This window comes from Rhinatrema bivittatum, chromosome 7 (assembly GCF_901001135.1).
Source record: "Rhinatrema bivittatum chromosome 7, aRhiBiv1.1, whole genome shotgun sequence".
NCBI lineage: Eukaryota > Metazoa > Chordata > Amphibia > Gymnophiona > Rhinatrematidae > Rhinatrema > Rhinatrema bivittatum.
Genome location: NC_042621.1, coordinates 51,350,131 through 51,375,113, shown reverse-complemented (window position 1 = coordinate 51,375,113; position 24,983 = coordinate 51,350,131). Strand labels below are relative to the sequence as shown.

General features: G+C 39.4%; 1 protein-coding gene across 3 annotated transcripts in view; it reads left to right on the top strand.

The window, feature by feature from the left end:
* LOC115095109 (transcription initiation factor TFIID subunit 4-like) overlaps positions 1-24,983 on the top strand; it is a 654,045-nt gene that overhangs the window by 130,775 nt on the left and 498,287 nt on the right. For all 3 annotated transcript variants that reach the window (XM_029608361.1, XM_029608360.1, XM_029608362.1), the window contains exons 4-5: positions 7,966-8,199; positions 24,735-24,857. In XM_029608361.1, the coding sequence (XP_029464221.1) occupies positions 7,966-8,199; positions 24,735-24,857 (357 nt within the window). The remainder of the gene's footprint in view (positions 1-7,965; positions 8,200-24,734; positions 24,858-24,983) is intronic.

Sequence of the window (24,983 nt, the reverse complement as noted above, 5' to 3'; positions counted from 1 at the left end):
TCAGTTTTGTGCCAGACCCAGTATTTTGTCCTTCTGAAAGCATAGGTTGTTCCTTCCATAGAGGCCATCTCTGCAACAGTATTTTTTCAGAATTCAGTTTGGGGAATGGTCTTCCATTAATAAGCAATAGTTAATCAAGCAGTATGTCCAAAATGAGGTACTAGCTATTTAATATTCTTTTGCATCCCATGTACTTCCCAGTACCCCAAGAGACATAAATGGGGAGTTAGATCTGACATCCCACAGATAATTTTATTAATTAAAATATATAGATCCTTCCAGGTCTTTTCCACATTTGCAGACCACCACATAAGTATGTATGAACCAATGCATTGCTATCCTTCTCAACGCAAGAGACTATAGTTACTGAATGTTGTAAAGTATAAAGGATGTCTATAAATCCTATGCAACAATCTAAACATCAACTCTCTCCTATAATTGCTGATTGAAATCTCCAGGGTAGAACTCCATTTTCTATTCCAATCTTCTACATCCAAAGCTATGCCAGTATTAACATTCTAGTGACTAATGATGATGTCATTAGTGCTATCTTCCAATATTTTAGAATGTAGCCAAGAACCAAACTGAGAAAAGAGTTTTGGAGGAGGAGGTGTCCATGCAATTAATGTCTCAAACTCATTTGTTTTCTGTAATGCCCTACCACTGTTAATCAATTTGTATCCATTTGAACTTGTAAATAGAAGTAATGTGCATGTGCAGGTATTCTGTATTTTGTTGTAACATCAGGAAATGATTTAACCAAGAATCCTGCCCAAATTGCCCTTCATTATTCAAGAGGGGGCAGAATCCAGAGAAGACTTGGCTTACTATAGTACATTCAAGCTCAGAAACAAGTAGCAGCAATTCTAGTGCACAGGCTCCTTCATGTTCTGCAAACAAGGATGTGGAAAACACCTCTATCTACCCTACCTGTATTAAGAAAACTAGACCTCAAATATAGAGTGCACTCAGCTCCAAGACACTTTATAGTCCAGCTTCCACATCGATCAGTAATAGTAGAGTCAGAGTTTCCAAAAAAAAAAAAGCAGCAAAGTGTTTTAAGACATATTCTAACACTCCTCCTGGTAAAAATGCTAAAATACTAGACACTTGTTTATTTAAAAGATTTATAGCCCATACCCTCCAAAGTTTGGGGCAGGTTACAAGAAAACATTCATAAAAATTCCTAGCCAATACAAACATATTAAAAAAAACCCACACGTGAGACTAGGCACATATATATCTAATAGACCCCAAAATCAGAGCCAATCATGCAACCTAAAGAGACTGTGATTAACTTAAAAAGCAGACTATTTAAAACTTTGAGATAGTCAACATCAATAATATCAATGCAATAGGCTAAGGGGTCCAACCGACTCAATCCTCCACTTTCAAAGCCTTTTTAAATAATGGAGATTTAGCGCTGTTTTGAAAGCTTGAGTGTCTTATCATGGTTCCCAAAGTCACAGGCCATGAATTCCAGAACAGTGGGCAGGCAAACATGTTAATGTATTTCAGTGAAATGTGCAAAACGCGGAGAAGGTACTTCAAGCAGACCCTTGTGATCAGATCTCAAAGCCTGAGATAGAGTGTAGATCCACAGGTTTAAAATAATCCACAGTAATAGGGTGTTGTACAGTAATTTATACATAATCATTGCCAATTTGTACTTGATCTTCCATTGAATGTGAAGCCAGTGGAGGAAACATGCAAGCCAGTGAAGAGAACAGAGAACTGGAGTAATAAGATCCATTACATTTGAACCTGTTAATATACAGGCAGTGGCATTTTGAATAATCTGAAGTGAAAAAGATGTTTTAAGCACCAAGAATACTCCAGAATAACTGCTCACTATGTGATTCGGTATATGCATTCTTCATTTCAGATCCTGTAGTCCTTAGTGGAAGAGACAAAGAACCCAATATTCAAAAAGGCATTTAGCTAGCTAAGTGGTGCTGTTGAATATCTAACTACAGTCTGTAGGCACCACTTAGCTGGCTACATTTTTAGCTTGACAAATCAGGGGTAGGGAATGGGTGATCGAGTTGGCCATGACATGATGTGTCCTACGAATGCCGGTATAAAAAAGTTTTTAAATAAAATAAATAAATAAAAATAACTCGTTATTCAGATTTAGCCGTCTGATTTACTCAGCCAACTCTGGTCAAACCAAAGGACTCTTCCTAAAGTTAGCCAGTTATACATAACCGGGTAACTTTAATAGAGGTGGGAGTTATTCAGCGACATGGCTGCGCTGCTTTACAAACAACACTGTATGACTGGCTTAGAGCTGCATGGTGGCTGAATATGGACCTCAAATGAATCATTTTATCCTGAATAATATAGTAAACACCTTATCAGTTTGGTCTAAGATGCCTGTGATATCTCCTTCAGGGCTTCAGCACTATCTATTGGAGCAAGAAGACTAGCTTGGTTCTCCTCATTAAGTCTCCAAGAGAATGTCCACGACAAGCTTACAGATGCTTCATGCATAGGTGACAGTCTCTTCAAAAAAAAAAGGGAAAAGAAACAGTGGATATCACTCAGCGCACAATAAAGCTCTGGAAATTGTTGCCAGAGGATGTGGTTAGTTCAGTTAGTGTAGGTGGGTTCAAAAAAGGTTTGGATAAGTTCTTGGAGGAGAAGTCCATTAATGGCTATTAATTAAGTTGACTTAGGGAATAGCCACTGCTAATAATTGCATCAATAGCATGGGATCTTCTTAGTGTTTGGGTAATTGCCAAACCAGGCCAATTGTGGCCTGGTTTGGCCTCTGTTGGAAACAGAATGCTGGGCTTGATGGACTCTTGGTCTGACCCAGCATGGCAATTTCTTATGTTCTTATGAACACCTTGTTACCCTCCTTACCTTCTCCATGGTTATGACTGAACATAAATCAAGAGATTTCAGCATCAGCCCTACAAAAGACTAATTGTATTCCAGAAGATATACTATCAGTATCCTTATCAGTGCCCTCTTTAGCAACAACATCAACAGACTAGATCTCATGATAGGAAGAGAATATACATTTTTTAACTAAAATCTCAAAGATTTTTCCCTATTAAATTTGGACAGCCTTACAATGAGAGGGGGAGAGGTTGGGAAGGCTGCGGTATTTCAAACCAGCATGCTGATTAGTAACCAGAGACAGTTGCGTCCTAAGGATCATAAATTATTTAATGTATTTATTTGTACAGTTTTTCTATAACCATTGTACAGAAACAGGTTTCTATCACTACGGTGTACATAATAACTAAAAATACAAATAAAAACATAAAAAATAGTTAAAATAAAATTACATAAACCATTATAATAAAATAAATAAAACTAAAAGATAGCTACGTTCATTACTAAAAGAATCAGTAAAAAAATAAAACATTAAAGATAATATTCATATAAAGTAGAACTAAAAAATAACTCAGCCAGTATCTTATGGATCGACCTTAAACGCCTGCTGGAAACACCATGTTTTTAACTCTTTTCTAAATTTTTTCAAATCAGGTTGTAATCTCAGATTTTGAGGTAGGATATTCCAGAGCTTAGGACCTACGATTGAGATGGCTCTGTCTCTCACCTCACTTAAGTGGGCAGATTTAAGGATGCAGACTAAATTTCAAATCTCCTCTTCCAAACAATCCTCTAGTGAGGTGTGCTCTGATGGCTAGCACAGTACTGTTACAGGAAAGAAACTCTGGATTCTTTTCCAAATACCTCCTGATTCCAAAAAAGACAAAGGTTCTCCAACCTATCTTGGACCTCAGGAATTAAAATTCAGGATGACCTGTTTGGATATTTTCCTTCTTCACAGTTGGCTTTCTTCTCTGGATCCAAAGATGCTTAATGTGCACATTTTGATTTATGATGCCCACAGAAAATGTCTGGGCTTCATTGTAGCAAACATTTTGTTTGATTTTGTATTCTGCTTTTTCAGACACTTCAAAGTGGATTACGTTCAGGTATTGATTTCTCAGTCCTCAGAGGGTTTCACAATCTGAGGGTGTAGTGACTTGCCCAAGGTCACAAGGAATGACAGCAGGATTTGAACTCTGGCTTACCTGATTCACAGCTTGCTGCTCTAACTGGTACTACGCCATTCCATTACTAATATCTTGTCCTGTTTGGCCCTTTGGCAACACCCAAAATGCACTGCAGTGATTGCTGCTCACCTAAGCATGAACAATATTTTTGTTTTTTCCTATTTGGATCACTGACCCATAGTACGCTATTCCCTTTTGGAAGCCTGTTTACTCCATCTGTTGTATCATGAACATTTTTCATCCCTAGGATTTCTCATCAATTTCCCAAAAATTAACATGACTCCTTCTTATATAATAGACTTTATATGGGCTCATCTGACTATAACACAGGGGAAAGCATTTCTGCCTCTGCACAGGGTAGGGGAGTTGTTAAAATTAATACTAAAGATTATAACCCAGAGACAAGTCTCTGTCCACCTCTTCATGAAGATCCTAGGTCGCGTTGCAGCAGCAGCTCATTTCATCCCTTTTATGCATCTTCACATGAGACAAACTTAGTGGCAACTGAAATTTCAATGGAACCAGTCTCTTCAGACATCAACACACACAAAGAAAGATATCCAACACTCTTGTCCAATTTCAGGAAATTAACAACAGAAACTTGCATACAAGGTTGGGAAGCTTATCTGAGAAACTTATCTGAGAAGAGAAATTACTTCATATAAACACCTAGGATTTAGAACAATCTTCAGTGCTCTGAAAGTGTTCAATCTATGCTTGAAGAACAAGGTGGAATTGTTCCAGACAGACAGCCAGATGGCAATGTTCTATATTAATAAACAAGGAGGAAACAGGTTAATAGAAACTGTTTGGAGGTTGCCAAAATTAGGAAATGAGCAATTTCCCAGTGGATGTTCTTCCTAGCTGCCTACCTTCCTGAGACCAGATTCAGATAGCAGACAGATTAAGCTACCAGCTTCAACTGCACAAGTGCTGATACATGTTCCAATAGTGCAAAAACATTTCCAGCTTTGGGGCACTCTGCAAATAGGCCTCTTTGCAACATCATCAACAACAGCAAGCTTCCCATGTTCTAGTCTAGGAGATCAATAAAGGACAGGATGGTCACACACACACAATTCTTTCTCTACTCCGCAAGCCATACTCATTATTTGTCCCCTCCCCCTTCCCCAAGTTGACCCCCATCACATGCATTCTCTTTCGGTCCAGGCTGGATCCCACCCCATCCGAAGCCTGTAGCCCTCCTACATCTTTATCTGCTGCTGTTGTCTCTGTTGTCCCTGCCTCTGTACTACCCAGATGGACTTCTTCTGCCACCTTCAAAACCAGCCCCGATAGGGTGGTTATGAGTTCTTTTTGTGGTCCTGTTTATAGGCTGATGCTTTCTCCCTTCCTCGGTCTGAAGCTGCTTCCTTTTTCTGGCTGCATGGACGAACTTATTTTTACACATTTGATATTCCACCTGTACCAAGAAGGTCTCAAGGTGGATTGCAATCAGATTACAGTTAGATTCTATTACACCAATGAACAGTTTACAATCTACATAAACTAGATAGGCTATCATGGAGGAGGGCATGTCAGGATATGGTTAGAGGTATTGGGGGGATAGGTAATTAAGGGTAGTAGAGGAATGGGATAGAATGGGAGACAGGGTAAGTGAAAGATACAATAATGTGATTGTAGAGGGGAATAGGAACCTATTCCATAGGGAGGAAAAGACCTTAAGTAAGAGGGATCAGCCAAGGATAATGCTGGGTCTCTAGTCAAAGTTGTGGTAGTTACCACCCAGGAAAGAGATCTAGGCTTCATGGTGGATAACACATTGAAATCGTCAGCTCAGTGTGCTGCAGCAGTCAAAAAAGCAAACAGAATGTTAGGAATTATTAAGATGGGAATGGTGAATAAAACGGAAAATGTCATAATCCTCTCTATCTCTCCATGGTGAGACTGCACCTTGAACACTGTGCAGTTCTGGTCTTCGCATCTCACAAAAGATATAGTTGTACTGGAGAAGATATAGAGAAAGGCGAGCAAAATGATAAAGGGGATGAAACAGCTCCCCTATGAGGAAAAGCTAAAGAGGTTAGGAGAATAGATGGCTGAGGAGGGATATGATAGAGATCTATAAAATCATGAGAGGACTAGATAATAGAAAAACTAGGGGGCACTCCATGAAGTTAGCAAGTAGCATGCTTAAAACAAATTGGAGGACATGTTTTCATTCAATGCACAATTAAGTTCTTGAATTCATTGCCCAGAGGATGTGGTTAGGGCAGTTAGTGTAGTTGGGTTTAATAAAGGTTTGGATAAGTTCCTGGAGGAGAAGTCTTTAAACTACTATTAATCAACTTGACTTAGGGTAATAGCCACTGCTATTACTGGCATTAGTAGCATGGGATCTACTTAATGTTTAGGTACTTGCCAGGTACTTGTAGCTTGGATTGGCCACTGTTGTAAACGGGATGCTGGGCTTGATGGTCTGACCCAGTTTGACAACTTCTTATTTTTTTATATAGTCAAGGGATAATGGGAGTTTTCTTTATTGACTAACATAACTTTGTCATAGTTTGAAGATGGAGTTAGGGGAAGGCATGGATGAATAGTCAGGCCTTTGCTCTTTTCCTGAAGGTGAAGTAAGAAGTCTGTTGGCATAAGGGAAAAGGTATCTTGTTTCAGAATTTGGAGGCAAAGCAGTTGAATTCACGCAATCTAGTGCAGGTTAATCTAGTAGAAGCCAGATGGAGGAAGGAAAAAAGGGCCATTTGGGAAGAACGGAGTACTCTTGCAGAGGTATAGGAGAATAGAAGCTGAGAGAGGTAATCAGCAGCTATATTGTTAACATATCTGAATACGAAGCAGAGAGTTTTGAATTTTATTCTATTTTAAAGTGTGGGCCAGTTTAACTGTCTTAAGATAGGGCTTTGTGTCTGAAGCTTTGGTTCCTATTAAAATTCTGCAGCTGTACCTTTTAGGAATTGGATGTGTTTGAGATTGTGTTGCGAGATTCCATTGAGTAGGGCATTACAGTAGTCAGCTTAACTGGTGATTAAAGTGTTCGTCACAGTTGCCAGGTTGTCTTTATCAAAAAAATTTCAAAGTTGGCGAATCTGTCATAAATGCATAAAGCAAATCATTATCATCTTTGAGATATGGGTTTCCATTGAAAGGTTATGGTTGAGTTGGACTCCCAGACTTTGTACTGAATCTTTTGGTTGTAAGAGAGTACCTAAGAGGGAGAGCAGAGATAGTAAGGGGTGTCCTTGCCAGTTTGGACAGAGGAGTTCTGATTTGGAGGGCTTGAGTATAAATTTATGGATATGGAGTCATTGGGCTACTGCTGTAAGATAGAGATTGAGATTTGCAGTAGATGAGGTTTGATCTGAATCTACTTCAATGCAGAGTTGGATGTCATCAGCAAAAAGGTGGAACTCTCTGTTGAAGGACTGAATGAAGTCTCAGATTAGCCGAACATAGATGTTGAAGAGAATAGGTGATAGCACTAATCCCTGAGGTACTCCGCAGGTGAAATCTTTGGGTGAGGATGATTTGTTGGCCTATGATACGAACCGGGTTCTGTTAGCTAGGAAAGATTCAAACCATTTAAAGGACAGTGCCTTCAATGTCACTTAAGCATTGTAACAGGAGCTGCTGGTTGACAGTGTCAAAGGCAATGGAGAGAACTTGTAGGCCTAGGAGGGAATCGTCCCCTGGTAAACATTCATGCGGAATACTGTATGTTATGGCCCATGTGGGCTGACATTGCTATCTCTTTTTGGCTGTGTGGGCTGATGCTGTCACCTTCCAAAGCTAGTGCATAGAAAAGACTGAGTTACTGTCCTACATGTACCCCTTATGACTTTTTTTCAAGTACCCATGGTTGAAAATCCCTGCTTTAACAATTGAAATGCTGGGCAGAAGTTAACTTGATTTTTAACAAAGTTGTTGGTTATTTATTTTTTTTGAAAAGGTATCCCTGGCTACTCCAAGTGCTCAGACATTGTTCAAAGCAACAGTAACTTCTGGAAGTGCAGTACCTCCACAGCCTACATTAATTACTGCTGGACATGCTCCTTCCCCAGGCCCAAAGCAGCCCCAGGGTCAGCCTCGTCTGCCACTTCCATCTCAAGCTGCTGCTCAGATACCTGCACAGCCTCAGGTTGTTCCCAGCTCTCCTCTGCCAGGGACCACATTTGCATTGCAGGTCAGTGTGTTTAAAATCTGCATCGCTAAATAATTAATACAATGGTATAAAATGGCTTTTGCTAATGTGCAGTTTGTTCTTGCCTGTCTGTTTACATTGCCTGATTTTATTGGGTTTTATTTTATGTTTCTGTTTTTACTGTTTTATATTTCATTTCATGAATTTAATTTTATTTGTGATTTTAAGTGTATGGATTTTCTACACTTTTAAAAAACAATTGTAACATTTTTATGAGTTTATTATATTTTTGCCTTGAGCTTTTAATTGGAAAAGTGAATGATAAATAAAATTGTATTTTAATGTTTTGCTTAATAGCGGGCAGTATTATATTCAGCAACGTTCCCACCTACACAATATTTTATTTATTTATTTAGGCATTTTATATACAGTCGATCCAAATGAAGATCACAACGGTTTACAATAACATCATTCATATTCTTGGTCACATGCTGTGTGTTAACATTCACATTCTAGGTAACACCGTAATACAAACTTGTTCTAGTTCATATTTATACATATTTTAGGACATCACGATCATAAGTAGTTAATATAGTTCATATTTGTCCATTTTTGGTCAGCCCAATGGGAAATACAGGTTCTAGTTCTACTGACAATACATTTTACATCGTTCATTACTTATTGCGCTCTCCACTAACATTATTCCTGGTACGGACGTTATAATTATCAGCATATTGGTATTTTACATTAAATCGAATGCTTTTCTAAAGAGCCCCGTTTTCAGTTCTTGTTTGAAACTCTTTCTGTTATCTGACGTAATGACTCTGGAGGAGAGTTCCACAACTTGGGGCCCGCTATGGAAAACATTCGGTCTCTTATTTGCGTTAGGTGTGTGTTCTGAGTAGAAGGCACCATTAGAAGTCCTTTGTTTTGTGATCTTAGGGCTGTCTTTGGTGTTAGTCCTGGGAGAATTCTGCACTACTGCGGAGCGCAGAATTTGCGAAAAATTCCCCCTGTGCAGAACTGCCAAATTCTGCGCAGAAAATGGCAGAGGAGATCCCGGCGTGCCGTGAACGGAGCACACGCCATTCGCAGCGAAGATGGAAGGCCCCAGTGTGCCATTCATGGTGAAGATGAAGGTCCCAGCATGCTGCAAATGGAGTGTGCGCTGTTCGCAGCGAAGATGAAGGCCCCGGTGAGAGTGAATGTGTAGAGAGATGTGCGTGTGTGTGAGAGGGGAGAGGGTTTGTGAGAGAGGAGGGGAGGAGGGTGTGTGAGAAAGAGAGAGAGCGGGGGGGGGGTGTGAGGGTGAGCAGAGGGTGTGAGAGAGAGCAAGGGGAGTGCTTGAGTATGGGTGCCATAGAGAGGAAGCTTATATGTGAGGAGATTGTGAAGGAGTGTGCATGTGTGAGAGAGATTGGGAGCTGGTGTGTATGAAAAAGGGATCGTGTGTGAAGGGATTGTGTATGTGTGAGAGAGAGCCTCTGTGAAGGGGTGCGTGAGAGAGAGACATGGGTAACCTGTGTGAGGGTGTATGCATGAGAGAAAGGGGGTTTGTGTGGGTATGTATGCAAGAGAGAGGGACTCTGTGTGAGCGGCTGTGTGTGTACGAAAGAGTGAGGAACCTGTATGAGAGTGTGTGTATTTGCATGAGAGAGAGGGAAATGTATGTAAGGGAGGGAGGGACAGAGAGAGCCTGTGTGAGGGGCAGTACTGAGAACGGGATTATGCTCAGAGCTTGGCGATAGAGTGGAAGAGGTTGAGCCTAGAGGTGGAGGGGAGAGATACTGGCAGGTGGAGGATTTGGGGCCTGAGAGGGCAAAGTGGCCAGGGGAGTAGGGAGAGTGAGTGGAAGGGACACACTTAGTGAATTTCTAGGGAAATTCTGCTCAAAATATTTAAAATTCTGCATCTTTAAGTAATAACTTTTTTCTGTATTAATTTAAAATGTAATTACTTAAAGACTGTCATGTAAATTGTGTTATTTTGACCAATATAAAGTCTGCAGAATTTTAAATTTTTTTGCGTAGAATTCTCCCAGGAGTAGTGGTCACTCCTAATAAACATGTCACTCCTAATAAACATGGGTTAATATTGTTGATGATATTGAAAATTAGAGTTTTTACTTTATAATGGGTTCTGAATTGTACAGGAAGCCAGTGAAGTGCTATCAGCGAAGGGGTGATGTGTCTCACTGTAAGAGCGTGGCAGATGCATTTTGAAGTAATTGCAGTGGTTTTAGAAGACCTGAAGGTAGGCCTAGTAATAGGGAGTTGCAGTAGTCCAAGTTTGAAAATATTAGTGTTTTTAAGACAGTGCGGAAATCCTGTATTGTTAGCAGTGTTTCAACCGATGTAATATTCTCAGTTTGGTGTATCCTGTTTTGATTAATTTGTTTATATGCTTTTTAATGGTGAAGTTCTCATCGATCTGAATTCCTAGGTCTTGTACTTGATCTGAAGGAGTAATATTAATTCCTAGGTCCAGCTCAGAATTGGTGGCTTGATTATCATGTTTTCTCTCCTTAACCACACAATTTCTTTTTTTGGGGGGTTTAGAGTTAGTTTTAGTTGAGCAAGATTTTGTTGTACGGCCTTCATGTATGTTGATAGAAATGACATATTTTTTTCAAATATTTTGTCGAAAGGGATGTAGAATTGTATGTCATCTGCAGATAGGAAGAATTTGATTCCTAGATTTGCTAGTAATGCGCATACAGGCAGCAAGTAGATACTGAAAAAATGTGGCCGAAAGTACTGAACTTTGGGGTACACCTGTATCAATTGGAAAGGTGTCAGAAATATGATTACCCAGTTTGACTTTGAGTGTCCTGTCTTTTAGGAAGAAAGAGAACATTTTCGGGTATTCCAATTTTTCTTGGCTGGTGGCATAGTGCGAAATGGTCAACTGTATCAAATGCTGCTGTTAGATCAATTAGTACCAGGATATATGATTCATTGTTGTCAAATCCTTGTAATACAGGCTCAGATAAGGAAATGAGAAGGGTTTCTGTTGAGTGGTTCTCTAATTATGATAACACTGCTTTTTCTAGGACTTTAGCAGGGAATGGCAGGTTGAATATTGGTTGGAAATTGTCCCAATCATTGATTCAACCATTTTTATTTTTAGGTGGTTTAATCACTGCTTGTTTTGCTTTATCAGGAATTAATCCCTCAGCTAGCGAGTGGTTTATTATGGTTTTGAGTATTGGAGTTATTACGCTGTTTAGTGTTTTCAGGGTAATTGCAGGGATGAGGTCTACTGGGTGTGTCACAGGCTTCATTTTTGTGATGATTTGGTTTATTTCAAATTTAGATACTGGGTCAAAGGTGTTCCATTTCACTTGGTCATATTTATCTTCAGACTGTTTTGTTGGTAAACAGGTGGAGAATCGTGATTTTAGTGTATTATGTTTAATAGTGAGGTAGCATGTTTGTTGCAAGAGTTTTTTGAAAAGTCGAGGTTGTTAGAGATGGAGGAGGTTGGGTCCATGATTAGGTTTTTGACTGTTTCGAATAGCAATTTGGCATTAAATATTCCACCATGGATCTGTTTTGCATAGTATTCTTTTTTTGTTTTATTGATTTGTTCATAGTATTTTGATAATAGAGATTTGTATTTTTCTAGAGATATATTTGATTGGCATTTCCGCCATTGCTTTTCAAATTTTCTCAGGGTATGCTTAGTGTACCTTACCTCCTCGCTATACCAAGGTTTCTTTTGTTTAGTTGTGTTGCCTTCATTATGGACCATTTTTTCCTGGATTGGGCATAGGGTATCACTATTTCATTGATGATTTTATCCCAGGAGTCAAAAGTTGAGGTGTTATTATCGTGCACGAAATATTTATTTTTTATTGTTTCTTCGTGTATTTCTGGTTCTACCTTTTTTTCTGTATGTGAAAGATTGGTTATTATGTAGGTTTGTTTGTTATTGTTTAGTGTTTAGTGGTGAGAAGAGTTACTTCTGCTTTTATTAGCTGGTAATCAGTCCAGGGCAATATGTTGTGTGAAGTTTTGATTAAACAGTTTTTGTGATTGGCGAAAATTAGGTTGAGATATGTCCAGTTTTATGAGCTCAGTTGGTTACATATTGTGACCAACCCATGGCTTCCATTGTATCTAGAAAGATTTCAGATGGTTTAGATCAGGGGTCGGGAACCTATGGCTCGCGAGCCAGATATGGCTCTTTTGATGGCTGCATCTGGCTCGCAGACAAATCTTTAATAAAAAAGTAAAAATCTAACAAAATCCCCCACCCTCCTGACGCCCCCAAGACCTCCAAAATTAATTTACTACAACCCCCCACCCTCCTGACCCCCCCCCCAAGACCTGCCAAAAGTCCCTGGTGGTCCAGCGGGGGTCCAGGTGCGGTCCAGGAGCGATCTCCTGGACTTGGGCTGTTGGCTACCAGTAGTCAAAATGGCGCTGATGGCCCTTTGCCCTCACTATGTCACTGGGGTCGACCAATGGTGGCGGTAGCCCCTGTGACATAGTAAGGGCAAAGGGCCGTCGGCTGCCAGTAATCAAAATGGCGTCAACGGCCCTTTGCCCTTACTATGTCACAGGGGCTACCGTTGCCATTGGTCGACCCCAGTGACATAGTGAGGGCAAAGGGCCGTCGGTGCCATTTTGACTACTGACAGCCCAAGTCCAGGAGATTGCTCCTGGATCTCTCCTGGACCCCCGCTGGACCACCAGGGACTTTTGGCAGGTCTTGGGGGGGTCAGGAGGGTGGGGGGTTGTAGTAAATTAATTTGAGGTCTTGGGGGGCGTCAGGAGGGTGGGGGGTTTTGTTAGATTTTTACTTTTTTATTAAAGATTTATCTGCGAGCCCTGGACCCCCGCTGGACCACCAGGGACTTTTGGCAGGTCTTGGGGGAGGGGGGTCAGGAGGATGGAGGGTTGTAGAAAATTAATGTGGCAGATCTTGGGGGTGTCAGGAGAGTAGGGGGTTGTAGTAAATCAATTTGGTAGGTCTTGGGGGGGGGGTCAGGAGGGTGAGGAGTTGTGTTAGATTTTTACTTTTTTTTATTAAAGATTTATCTGCGAGACCTGGACCCCCGCTGGACCACCAGGGACTTTTGGCAGGTCTTTGGGGGGGGGGGGGGGGTCAGGAGGATGGGGTGTTGTAGTAAATTAATGTGGCAGGTCTTGGGGACGTCAGGAGAGTAGGGGGTTATAGTAAATTAATTTGGTAGGTCTTGGGGGAGTCAGGAGGGTGGGGAGTTGTAGTTAGTATGGCTCTCACGGAATTACATTTTAAAATATGTGGCGTTCATGGCTCTCTCAGCCAAAAGGGTTCCCGACCCCTGGTTTAGATTGAGGTATGCAACCAATGTGTAGGTTAAAGTCTCATTCGATTAGAGTTGATTCTGGAGTTGGAAACGCTTTAGTAAAGATTTCAATTAGAGGTGAATGGTTCTTTTGGAGTGTTCCAGGTGGGCTATAGATCAAACCGATATTTAGAACTGGTGATTTTAGTATTGCCACTTCATTTGGGGGTTTATCTCAACTTTATAGGGTTTAAGTTATTTTTTTTTAAAGATTATTAAAAGACCCCCACCTTTTCGTTTGTGTGTAGGGAGGTGAAAGATGATATAGTTGGGGTGAACTATTTAGTTTAGGAGGACATTATCGCTTTCTCTCAGCCATGTCTTGGTATTGGAGAAGATAGAGGGGTTTATTTCCTCTAGTAGGTAATTTATCAGTGGGATTTTTTTTATATCTATTGTACAGTTAGAAGTAGGAGAGTTAGCATTAGGCAGGGAGAAATCCTTGTTTCCTTGTACCCTTTTGGAACGCCGTGTTGCTATCAGACAACTGGCGTGAGGTACTGTGTGCTATTTAAATATTAAAAGGGCCAATAACCTGTGTCCGTTTCAGAACGAGGCTGTCAGCAAATCGCCCATGCATTAAACTCAATTCTATTTATTATTTATTTATTTGGCACTTTTATATACCGATGTTCATGTAACAAGTTACAAATCACCTCGGTTTACATTATAACAATAACCATTACAAAAGGATGCATTACATTAAACAAAGGAAGACAAAACTTGGATCCAACGAAATGGGATTAACAAAGAGATAACTGGGATTGGGTATTGAGGAAGAAAACTTGATTAGATCGTCTGTACTCAGAGCGGCTCGCTAGTGATGAAGTTCTACTAACAAAGCTGCATAAGGGGTTCAAATGGTCATCAGAGTTAGGCAAAGGCTTCGCTAAACAACCATGTCTTGAGTCTTTTCTTAAAGGTGATTGGGCATTGTTCTAGCCGTAGCTCTTTTATTGACAGTTCTCCATCAAGTCCTCATTCACTACACTCCATGTGAGGAACCAAACCCGGGTGACTAATAAGGTTCTCTTTCATGTCCACCTATCCCCACTAGACAAAATGGGTCTTCTGATGATGAATTTTCTATTGAGTCCGCTTCCGTCTACTTCTGTTGTAATCAAATCCCATGCGTGCTTTCCTTATATCCAATTACTGTTTAACCCAAGTTCATTAAGGGGATTAAGGATCCAAAAAGAACCAAATCTTTATGCAGAAGATGCAGAATTTGTTCAGAATTAGAATAAAATATTGAACAAATGCTCTTTGGATCTCATGATATTGATCATAGAGAAAGCTTAGACAACAGCTGTACAGATCAAAGAAGACATGGATCTAGTTTTGCAAGACGCTCAACAACAACAGTCAGAAGACCAACAAAATCTTACCGACCTACAATTGCAAATGAGCAAGTTTCAAGAAGAAATGAAACAGTTTAAACTGACGAAATTCCTTCGAGAAGAAGTAGATTACAAGCAGGGCAACATTTACCCATGGATGTCCTCTAGAAATTGAACAAAAAAACCCACGAGTAACATTTGCAGGGTCTTCTGATGATTCATCAGGAGACAATACAGTCGGTGTGGATCAACCTACACCAAAAAATAATGACAACAATGAGAATACCTCAAGTTTACACAAAGACTGGCCTTTTTTGGAATGAGGAGTCAAATTCAGAGACACCAGACACCAACAAGTGGAGACAGAGTCGGGCGGTGTCCGTATATGAAGACTCGACAAACCCGAAATTGTCAGTAAATTTGACAGTACCATCAGGGGTTATTAATCTGCCTAAAATAACATTAACCACTGCACAAGAAAATATAGGGCTTTCTTTTGCCCCAACGAACAAATATTCTGCCTTTGAAGGAGAGAAATATTTACAGAAATTTGTAAGGCAGTTATGGTTAATGCTGTACTTTTCCTCTGCATCTCCAATTGGTCCACAGGATTCCTCAGTGATTTCACGACCATCAAAGTGGGTCCCTCCAGGTGCTGTGAACCCAATTATATATACTTTTACTGAGTTAGAAAAGAAAATCATTATATGGGATTAACATCATCTAAAGTTCAGAATAATCTAACTACAGATGAATTACAGGCCCTTCACCAATTGAGATCAGATGACTACTGCAACTCCCTGCTATTCAACTTACCTCTCACCACCATCCGACCACGCCAAATCCTTCAAAATACAGCAGCCAGAATACTCACAGGAACTAAAAAACACGATCACATTACTCCAACACTTATATCACTTCACTGGCTCCCAATAAAATTCAGGATAGACTACAAAATACTATCCATATTACATAAAATAATATAGGAAAAGCAAACATCAATAAAATATATGAAAAGTAAACATCAATAAAACTCCACTCACCAAACTGAAACCTCCGGTCAACTAAGGTCTCTTAAAAATTCTATCTTCTCGATCCAAACAACTCGGAAAAGAGCCATATCCCTAGGAAGTCCCAAACTCTAGAACACCCTCTCAACCGAAAGAACATAGCAAAATTTAAAAACCTTCAAAAAAGAACTAAAAACATGGATGTTCACCAAAGTCTACCAAAACACCCTATGACTCTCTTTTATTACTTCCCTCCCTGCCTGCCCTTTGTAAACATGTGAAACCAATGCAAGCACGTAATATAACCTGTATAGTTCGACATCCGAACTATGTTTATAACAACTACAATAACTATGTTAACACTCGCACAAATCTTTTGAACACTCTGTTAAACATAGAAACTTTGTAAACCGTTGTGATGGCAAAACCGAACGATGGTATATAAAACGTGATAAATAAATAAATAAAACCAGCAGACAAAGGAGGCTCAATTGTTATACAAAACAGAGAAAGTTATGTGTCGGAGATAGAGAAACAATTAAAAGACAACACCTTTTATTGAAATTATCCGAAGACCCAATGGTTAAAATAAAGGGCCAGATTGATTCTTTGTTAGATGGAGCCTTACAAGCGGGTTGGTTGGCAATCAAGGAAAAACTATTTTTAGAAATATCCAACTTGTCCAGTGCTGTATCTAGTTCCAAAAGTGTACAAATCTCTTGAGGCCCCTCCCAGAAGACCGACAGTTTCGTCAACAGGCTCCTTATTAGAGCCACTGTCTCAATTCGTGGATGTTTTCCTAGGAGAACATATCCCACAGATTCCCTCTTATTTACGAGATTCGGCTCATTTGATGACCATTTTACAAGGCTATGAACAACCGGAAGCAGAAGTTTGGTTGGTCACCATAGATATAATGGCACTATATACTAACATCTCGCAGGAGGAGGTGCTGCACATTATTGAACAAGTGTTATTGAACACTCAAGATCGAAATAGGACACCTACAGCTTTCATAGTACAACTAGCCTCCATAGCTTTACTACAAAATTATTTTATGTCGCAGGGTGAATACTATCAGCAGATAAAAGGAACTGCTATGGGGGGCTACAATGGCCCTAGACTTAGCAAATTTGTACGTAGCTGAATTTGAGAAACAATGGTTGACCAACAATCCATTTCAACAATGTATTCATTTGTGGAAACGATACATAGATGACATTTTTGTCATCTGGCATGGTACAGAAAGGATGCTTCAGCAATTTATGGAGTGGCTCAACAGATGTATTGTACATTTACAGTTCACTTTTCAGTGTAGCCATGAACAAATATCTTACTTAGACATACAGATCAGTTTAGATCAAGATAAATGTCAATTCTCCATTTTTCAGAAGCCCACAAATCGTAATATGCTCTTACATTATTCCTCTTTCTATCCACATCATCTTCGAGATAACCTTCCTTTTGGTCAATTTCTACGATTGCGACGCCTTTGCTCTACAATGGAGGAGTTTCAAATACAAGTTAAACAGATGACAACAAGGTTTTTACAGAGAGAATATCCTGCAAAGATAGTCAGGAGAGCATATAAGTGAGCTCGGTGGGCCAACAGAGAATGGTTGCTACAGCCACAGAGGCCACAGAATAAGAAGATGATCTGTATATTACCATTTACACCTCAAACACGGAATTTGAAACGCAGTATTATTAAATATTGGCCCCTGTTGCAGATACATCCTATTTTTTGGGAATTCCCCATTTTTGCATTTAAAAGAGCAAGGAATTTGAGGGATATGTTGGTTCAGTCATATATTCAAGCTCCACGTACGACCATTGAATATACAGGTGAACCTCGACATTTTAGATGCGGACAGTGTAATATATGCTAACTAGTAGTTCAGGGTCCAACATTGGAGATTACAGGCAGACGCAAGTTCATTTTTCATCAGCATCTATCATGTATAACTGAGAGCATCATATATGCCCTGTGGTGCCCATGTAATTTAGTCTGTGTTGGGAAGACCATGCGCAAATTTAAAATACGACTTCAAGAGACATAAGGAAGGGGCAACTTTAGTACATCATTGGGTAGCAGCAGCCCATCAATGGGAAGACCTGACAGCAGCAGCACTGTGCCATGTTCCTCGTTCACCCCGGAGGTGTGACGACAACTTCAAATTAGTTCAGATTGAACAACGGTATATTTTCTTGTGGAATACAGTAGCCCCAAATGGACTCAACAAAGAAATAGTGTGGGAGGCATTTTATTAGGTTAAAATATTCAGTAACTCATGGATTGCAGAAGTTCAGCTATCAACAGGTTACTACTCAAGTCAGTTACAATTTTAACAGCAACCACTACAATGGATTTTTCTGTGATGACATTGGGGTTAACCACAAACAATACACAATAAGAAGTTGGTCACCTTGTTTTTATGAAATATGTAGAAAAGAGGAGTGTATATATGCCACCTGGGAAGAAGCAAGCGGATATAATAATATATATACCAGATGGGTGAAATTATATAGAGAGAACACAAAGCCGACAACAGTTAAATTATAGGGGGACTAATTTTCTCAAAACTAGGGGTACCTAAAAGGGGCATTAAAATGGGGATGAAAAACTCTGTTGAGCAAACAACGTGTCGATAATCTCCGTTTAGAAATGGATTTAGTTTAATCAATAAGTAAATTGATTAGTTAGGGACTTCTTTGTTAATAATCGGGTATGAGACAGATAATCATCTGGCGGTTACAAAATGGATAGAAGAAGATTCCATTATTGTAGCAAAAAATGAAAGTAACGAAAATCTGATAGAGAACTACATAGGTTATTAGTGATGGGTCCCCCATACGGGGGTTAGCATAAAGGGACATGATGGAGAACTGATGTTGGTAGTCTCGCTCAGAAGGGACTTGGTTCATGTAACAAACAATATTAGTGACTTGGTTTTTTGCAAACGGGGATTAGCCAGGGATTTGCTGGTGGCTTCAGGTTTCAAATGAACTTGGGTTAAACAGTAATTGGATAAAAGGAAAGCACGCACGGGATTTGATTAAAACAGAAGTAGATAAAAGCGGACCGCAATAGAAAATTTGTCATCAGAAGACCTATGTAGTGAGGAGAGAACTTGATGGAGAACTGTCGATAGAATCGGGTTTAGTGCATGGGCGATTTGCTGACAGTTTTGGTTTTTATTTCTTAACCTGTCCACCTTGCTCCCCCCCCCGCCCCCAAAGGCCAGAAGAATTGCTGTGTCAGTGACAGCTCCAAGCTGGCATCACTCTGACCTCTTGGTGTTCCTTTGTTTGCCTCTAGTAGATGATTTTTATGGGTAAATGCAAGGGCAAGTCCCTTACTTAACACATCAGTGGACAATGGAGTGCATTTTGGTCTGTGTGCCTATGACCAGAACCTCTCTGGAGGCTATGACACTGGGCTCTGGTTCTCTGGCCTTCCATCTTGTGTAATCCCCTATTCTGGATGTGCCACAGCCAGTCAAGCTTTCGTGTTCTGCCACCTCGATGCTTGCCTTTTCCATGTGAGGTCTGTGTGGAGTCCAGTAAAGGTTTGGTGGTGTCAGCAGGGTTCCCCCCTTGTTGTCTGATGATTTTTGGAGGATGGAGATGCATTTCAGCACCATAGATGTTTGATGATTTGCTGACAGAAGTTGCATCTTTGATGTTAAGAGATTCAGAGGTACCAGAGTTTTGTGTCCTCCTTTGGCACGGAAGCTGTATGCTTCAGGTTTGATTAAAAACTTCCTTCAGTTATCTTTTCTGAACTTGGATTTTCCTAAAGATAAAGGTGACTTGGAAAATCTTATCCTACCTAAGTAGCTTATGCTTGCAATTTATGGCTAGCTGTAATAGATTTGGAATCTGTAGTGAATCAGGGAATGGGTTTACTGCATCAGGGTATGGAAATCTAAAAGTTAAAACTGTTCGGCAGAAAAATCTTATGGAAAGGGTTGATGAGATAGAAACTAAGTTGGAAAAATGCCAATGGATTTTGTGATTCAGAAGTAAAAGACAATGAAGTTTTGATATATAAAACTTGAGAGTTTAGAGAATAAACTTAAGTCTAACAGTCTAATTTTCCTAAATTAGAGTGTATAAATGGTATTGATTTATTTAGGTGATATGTTTGAAATGTTGAAATTGTCTGAGAATTCCATTCCACTTGTATCAAAAGCTTGCTATATTCCTTAACCAGTTATTAACTTGGAACTAATTTTGCCTTGGTGGTGGGGACTCTTTGCTGAATCAATCACCAGAAGTTTGCGTGATGAATTTTTCTAATGCCTCAGATAACTTGTTGCAATTGAATCCTCTTAAAGCTACTGTAGTAGTGGAATTTGTTTTTCATTCTGACAAAGAATGGTTTTAAAACCTTTTTTTCAGATTGAAAGAAAAATCTTTTCTAAGTTTAACTATGTGAATATTCCCAAACGTATTGAGATCCATCCAGATCCTTAAGAAATTTTCTTAGGTTTTGCCAACAAGTTACTGATATTGGGCACGTTTTTTATTAAAATTTCCCACTGTGTGTCTGATATGAAGGTTCAGATTATTTTTCATTTGGACCAGTTGAAGGATTTTTTGGATTCACAGAAAACAGTATCTTCCTATTCAGTACTTTCCTTAGCTCCATATTTTTAACATGGATTTTATTTTTGCTATCAAATTTTTTTTTTCTATGCACATCATTTTTTCCTCTATTTTTAATGTATATTTTTCTGTGCACCAGGATAATCAGTTTTTGCCTCTTTTTTCCCTTGAGTTCATCTTGGATCCTTTTTTATTTGGGGACTCTGACTACAAGATGAATGCATAGTTTCTTTTATTATCTTTTTTATGTGTTATTTCTTTCATTTAGCCAGGTTTATTTTTTTAAGTTTATATGTATTCAGTTTACCAATAACAATACAAAAACACTCTTGATGGGAAAAGTATCAACATTACAATCATATTTATAATACATGAGATTAATAGAAAAGCAAAATAATGGAAAAATCCACAATGTGGAGACAAGCAAGCATAAGACTAGGCATCTAAATCAATTCATAGAAGAAAAAAAGGAAGAAAGCTCTCATATAGAGCCATATTTACTAAGCTTTTTCCCCATAGACACAAAATCTTATAGTAAATAAGCCCCATAGGCAGCTAAATGAAACAGAGGCTTAAGCTTCAGACATGGGAGGATCAGCTGGAATGACCCCAATATTTCTTTGCTGCTTCAAAGATTTAGCATTCAAAAAAATTTTGGTGAGAAAGCTAAAAAAACCCACAGATTTCACATTTCAATATCTAATCAAACATTTTGAGGTATATTTAAGGACAAACATTGCTCCTAATTGCAAAGCCCTAGATTGTAATAAGAGGAATAGTTTCCTTCTTTTCTAAGTTGCCCCTGATACATCAGAAAAAAATCCTAATTTTATGTCCAAAAAGCAATTCCTCTCTGTGCTTAAAGAAAGGTTTCATTATTCAATCCTGATCAGATTCCAGAACCAACTATACCACCAGTTCTCATCGCCAAAAGATTACAGAAAATTTCTAAGATTCAACGTTCCCATTAGATACCAAGACGTCACTGTCCTCTTTGTTAGCTTCATTTTTAGAAGGCGGTAAATAAAAAGCTATTGAAACAGGGGGCATGGATTTCACTGAGACCTTCAAAATCTTCAACATATATTTCTTAAAAAATCTCTTTCGATGATAACAAATCCACTTTTAGGAAACCAATCCATTTTGGGGAAATTAATTAATCTCAAATTCTTAGATTTAACAAAGTTTTCAAAATTTTCAGTTTTTCGATGCATAATAGTGGTATCGTTTACCAAAAGTGATTCATTAACTTGAATCTGAGCCAGTTTCATTTCCAAAGATTCAGTTTTCACAGTACAGTCTTCCAGCTTCTTCTCATAGACACTATCCCATAGCAGGTATTATAAGTAGTAGTAATTTAAGAAATTTGAGAAGAGAGTCCCTTACCTAGGCCCTCGATTGCTAGGTAAATCGTTTCCAGGAAAAAGACCTGTGGCCGATCCAAAGAGAAAATAGCCAACCTAGATAATTGGAAATCTGCCAAGACAAAGTTAATTTCCACACCAGTACTCTCCATTGAAGCTCCAGCTGGCGCTAATGGCGATGGAACTTCCAACTATCTTCCTGCTTGGGCCCCCCCGGCTGTACAACAACTACAGCCGTCATGATGACATTATCCATGGGGGACAGGACCTGGTCCGGGCTGCCAAAACCAATGGGAAGAGGGGCCAAGGGGGGTTCTCCTCACTTCCAGGCTTAAAGATGTTTCTAGGGCCTGGGAAGCTATCAGAGGACCTTCCTCTGAGAAGCTTCCAAGTGACCTGGCACCTGAGATATTAAGCTGGCTATTGCTGCTGAGCATATAACAATCCAATGGCCCTGCAGAGCTGCTAGTAGATGGTTCAGCAAGAAAAAAATATCATTTACACTCGAGTTTGACCATTATGAAAGTAAAGAAATCAAGTCCAGGTAAGGAAGTAACATTCTAGATGACATCTGCCATCTTGCTCCTCCAAGGCAAGTTTTTTGTCTTATTAATATAATTATAATTCAGTAAAATAACAATTAAAAAAAGCGCCATCACAGTTGACCTTTCTTGGTCCCCTTGCTGTTAGTTCCACATTGTTATCACATTGGACTACCGTTTTATGAACCATCGTATGATCTAATTAAATGATACACAATAACACATGAAGAAAAAATGGAAGAAAAAAATGCAAAAAGGAATTAATATGTTTCCAAAGTCCATGTGGGCTCAGAGAAAGATATTCCAAATAGTGAAGCAAGCCAGGACACAATAAATGCTGAAACTACTATCAACAAGCATCAAGTCAGACATAAGTTTTACAGGAAAGCACGGGCCTCTGCAACCTTTTGAAAAATAGACGTCTTCCTCCCATGTACCACTCGTGGACGCACTAGGAATTGCAAAGTGAAGCGAATCTGAAGTTTCATCAGTTGCGTACAAATAGGGGAAAAAAATCTTCCTCTGCCACCACTGAGGCAGAATAATCTTGGAATAAAAGAATTTTATGTCCCTCGTGGTAAAGCTCATTTTTGTTCTAATAAGAACACATTAGTTCAGTTTTAAGGATGAAATTTAAGATTTGAATGATAACAATGCGTGATCTGCAATCATTTTGCTATCTCTGCTCAAGTGATGGGCTCTTTCCAATCTGAATGGGCCATGGGAAGATTCTGGCGACAATTGGGCCCTCAGCCAAGATTCCAAAGTATTCAAAAGAGAAGCATCTCTAAGATCCTCAGGAATCTCAACAAACAAAGGTTATTCCTTCTTGATTTGTTTCCCAGATCAGTTTTGTTTTTTTTAAAGGCCCTCGTTAAGAGTTTTCAGAGCTGCCACCTCCACTGTGAAAACATGAATCTGGTCTTCCGAAGTAAAAGCCCTTGTTTTAAATCTGAAGACAGCTGGGCGATTGAGTTGTTGGTTTCCACTACTTTGGTATAAAGTTTGTCAAGTTTAGTTTCAAAAGCCTCTGTAACCGCTGCTGCGACATCCTGAATTAAGGCCTTTCTCTCTGGATGTACTGAAAGATCCTGCGGAGCATTGGTCATCTTTGCATGAGCTAGCTGCAATTTATCCATTTTATTTTTTTTGGCCAATGTCGCCGACATCAGTCAACTACCAAAAAAAATGGAAACGCTGCAAAACTGACCATCAGCAGTTCCCACACTGCCCAGAATCGTGATGTGGTCCAATAAATGAATTTAGACATGAAACAAAGCAAGGGGGAGGGGGCACGGAATAATTAAATAGTACCTGCTGTCAGTAAGTATATGAACAAATCAACACATGCTATAGTGATTAAGAGCTGAAGGCATTTCAGCAGTCATGAGTAACATTTATTGTGATTAGACTCTCACACAATGGACACGATTGAGAAGAGACAGTGAAATAGGATAGTATTAAAATCTCTCTCAAGTAATTCATTAATATGTGAGATTTTGTGACTTGAGTAGTTGAAACAGATAAAATGATTTTTTTTCTTAACATTTCTTTATTTTCCTTTGCCCTCGCTCTCAGCTCTGTCACATTAGAGGTATCCACTTTCAGTTTAGAGCGGCCGTGAGTGGGGTGACGTCCCTGATTATTATGTTAAATATCTTGTGAGTGAGCTGTCTCCTATACATTTGTCTGATCCCTTTTAGAGCCCAGCTGTCCTGTTTGCCTGCGCAGTGACGTATGGCATTTATTATTTATTTATTTACTGTGTTGAGTGAAGTAATGTTTGTTTTAAACCTGCTGCTTGATCGGACGACCCTTAGTTTTCGCATTAAAAGATGAGCCAGATGTACTAAACAGGGCCTATTTTGTGACTATGGGAAAAATGCTCAGCATGGGGCTCCCAAAGTGAACAATAGTTGCTGGTTTACTTTCTGCACACCTTTATGATTTTATGTAGCGCCATCATTTCCCCCCTCAGTCTCCTCTTTCCCAAGCTAAAGGAGCTTAGCTTTTTGAGAATCTTCTCTTATGAAAGTTGGTCCATCCATCCTCCTAATCATCTTTGTTGCCCTTCTCTGTACCTTTCCTAGGAGCACAATGACATTTTTTCTATGTGGTAACCAGAACTGTACATAATATTGAAGATGTGGCACCCCGTTTTGTTTTTTTGGTTTTTTTTTTAATAGTAGTATAATGTTATCTGTTTTGTTTTTAGATCTGTTGATAAGAATTTCTAACACAATATTCATTTTTTTATCCCCACTGCAATCAGGACTAACATGTTTAAGTGATTTAATTTTTCGCAGTCATGTTTATTCTTGGTATCATCAGATAGAAGAGATTAGTATTGAACCTTCTGTATTTGTTTCCTGTAGGAAATGCAAGAAAATGTGAAGAAATGCAAGAACTTTTTAGCCACCCTTATAAAACTGGCTTCCCATAATTCCCCTTCTCCAGAAACCTCTCGGAATGTGAAATCACTTGTTCAGGACTTGCTGGTAAATCTCATGATCACTGTGTATGCTTGTTTAATTATGGGTTATTGATTTTAAAATATTTACCTGCTGGCACCCTCGGCAGCCTCTGGTACTCCTGCTCCTCAGCAGACGCTCGTGCCTGGGTGG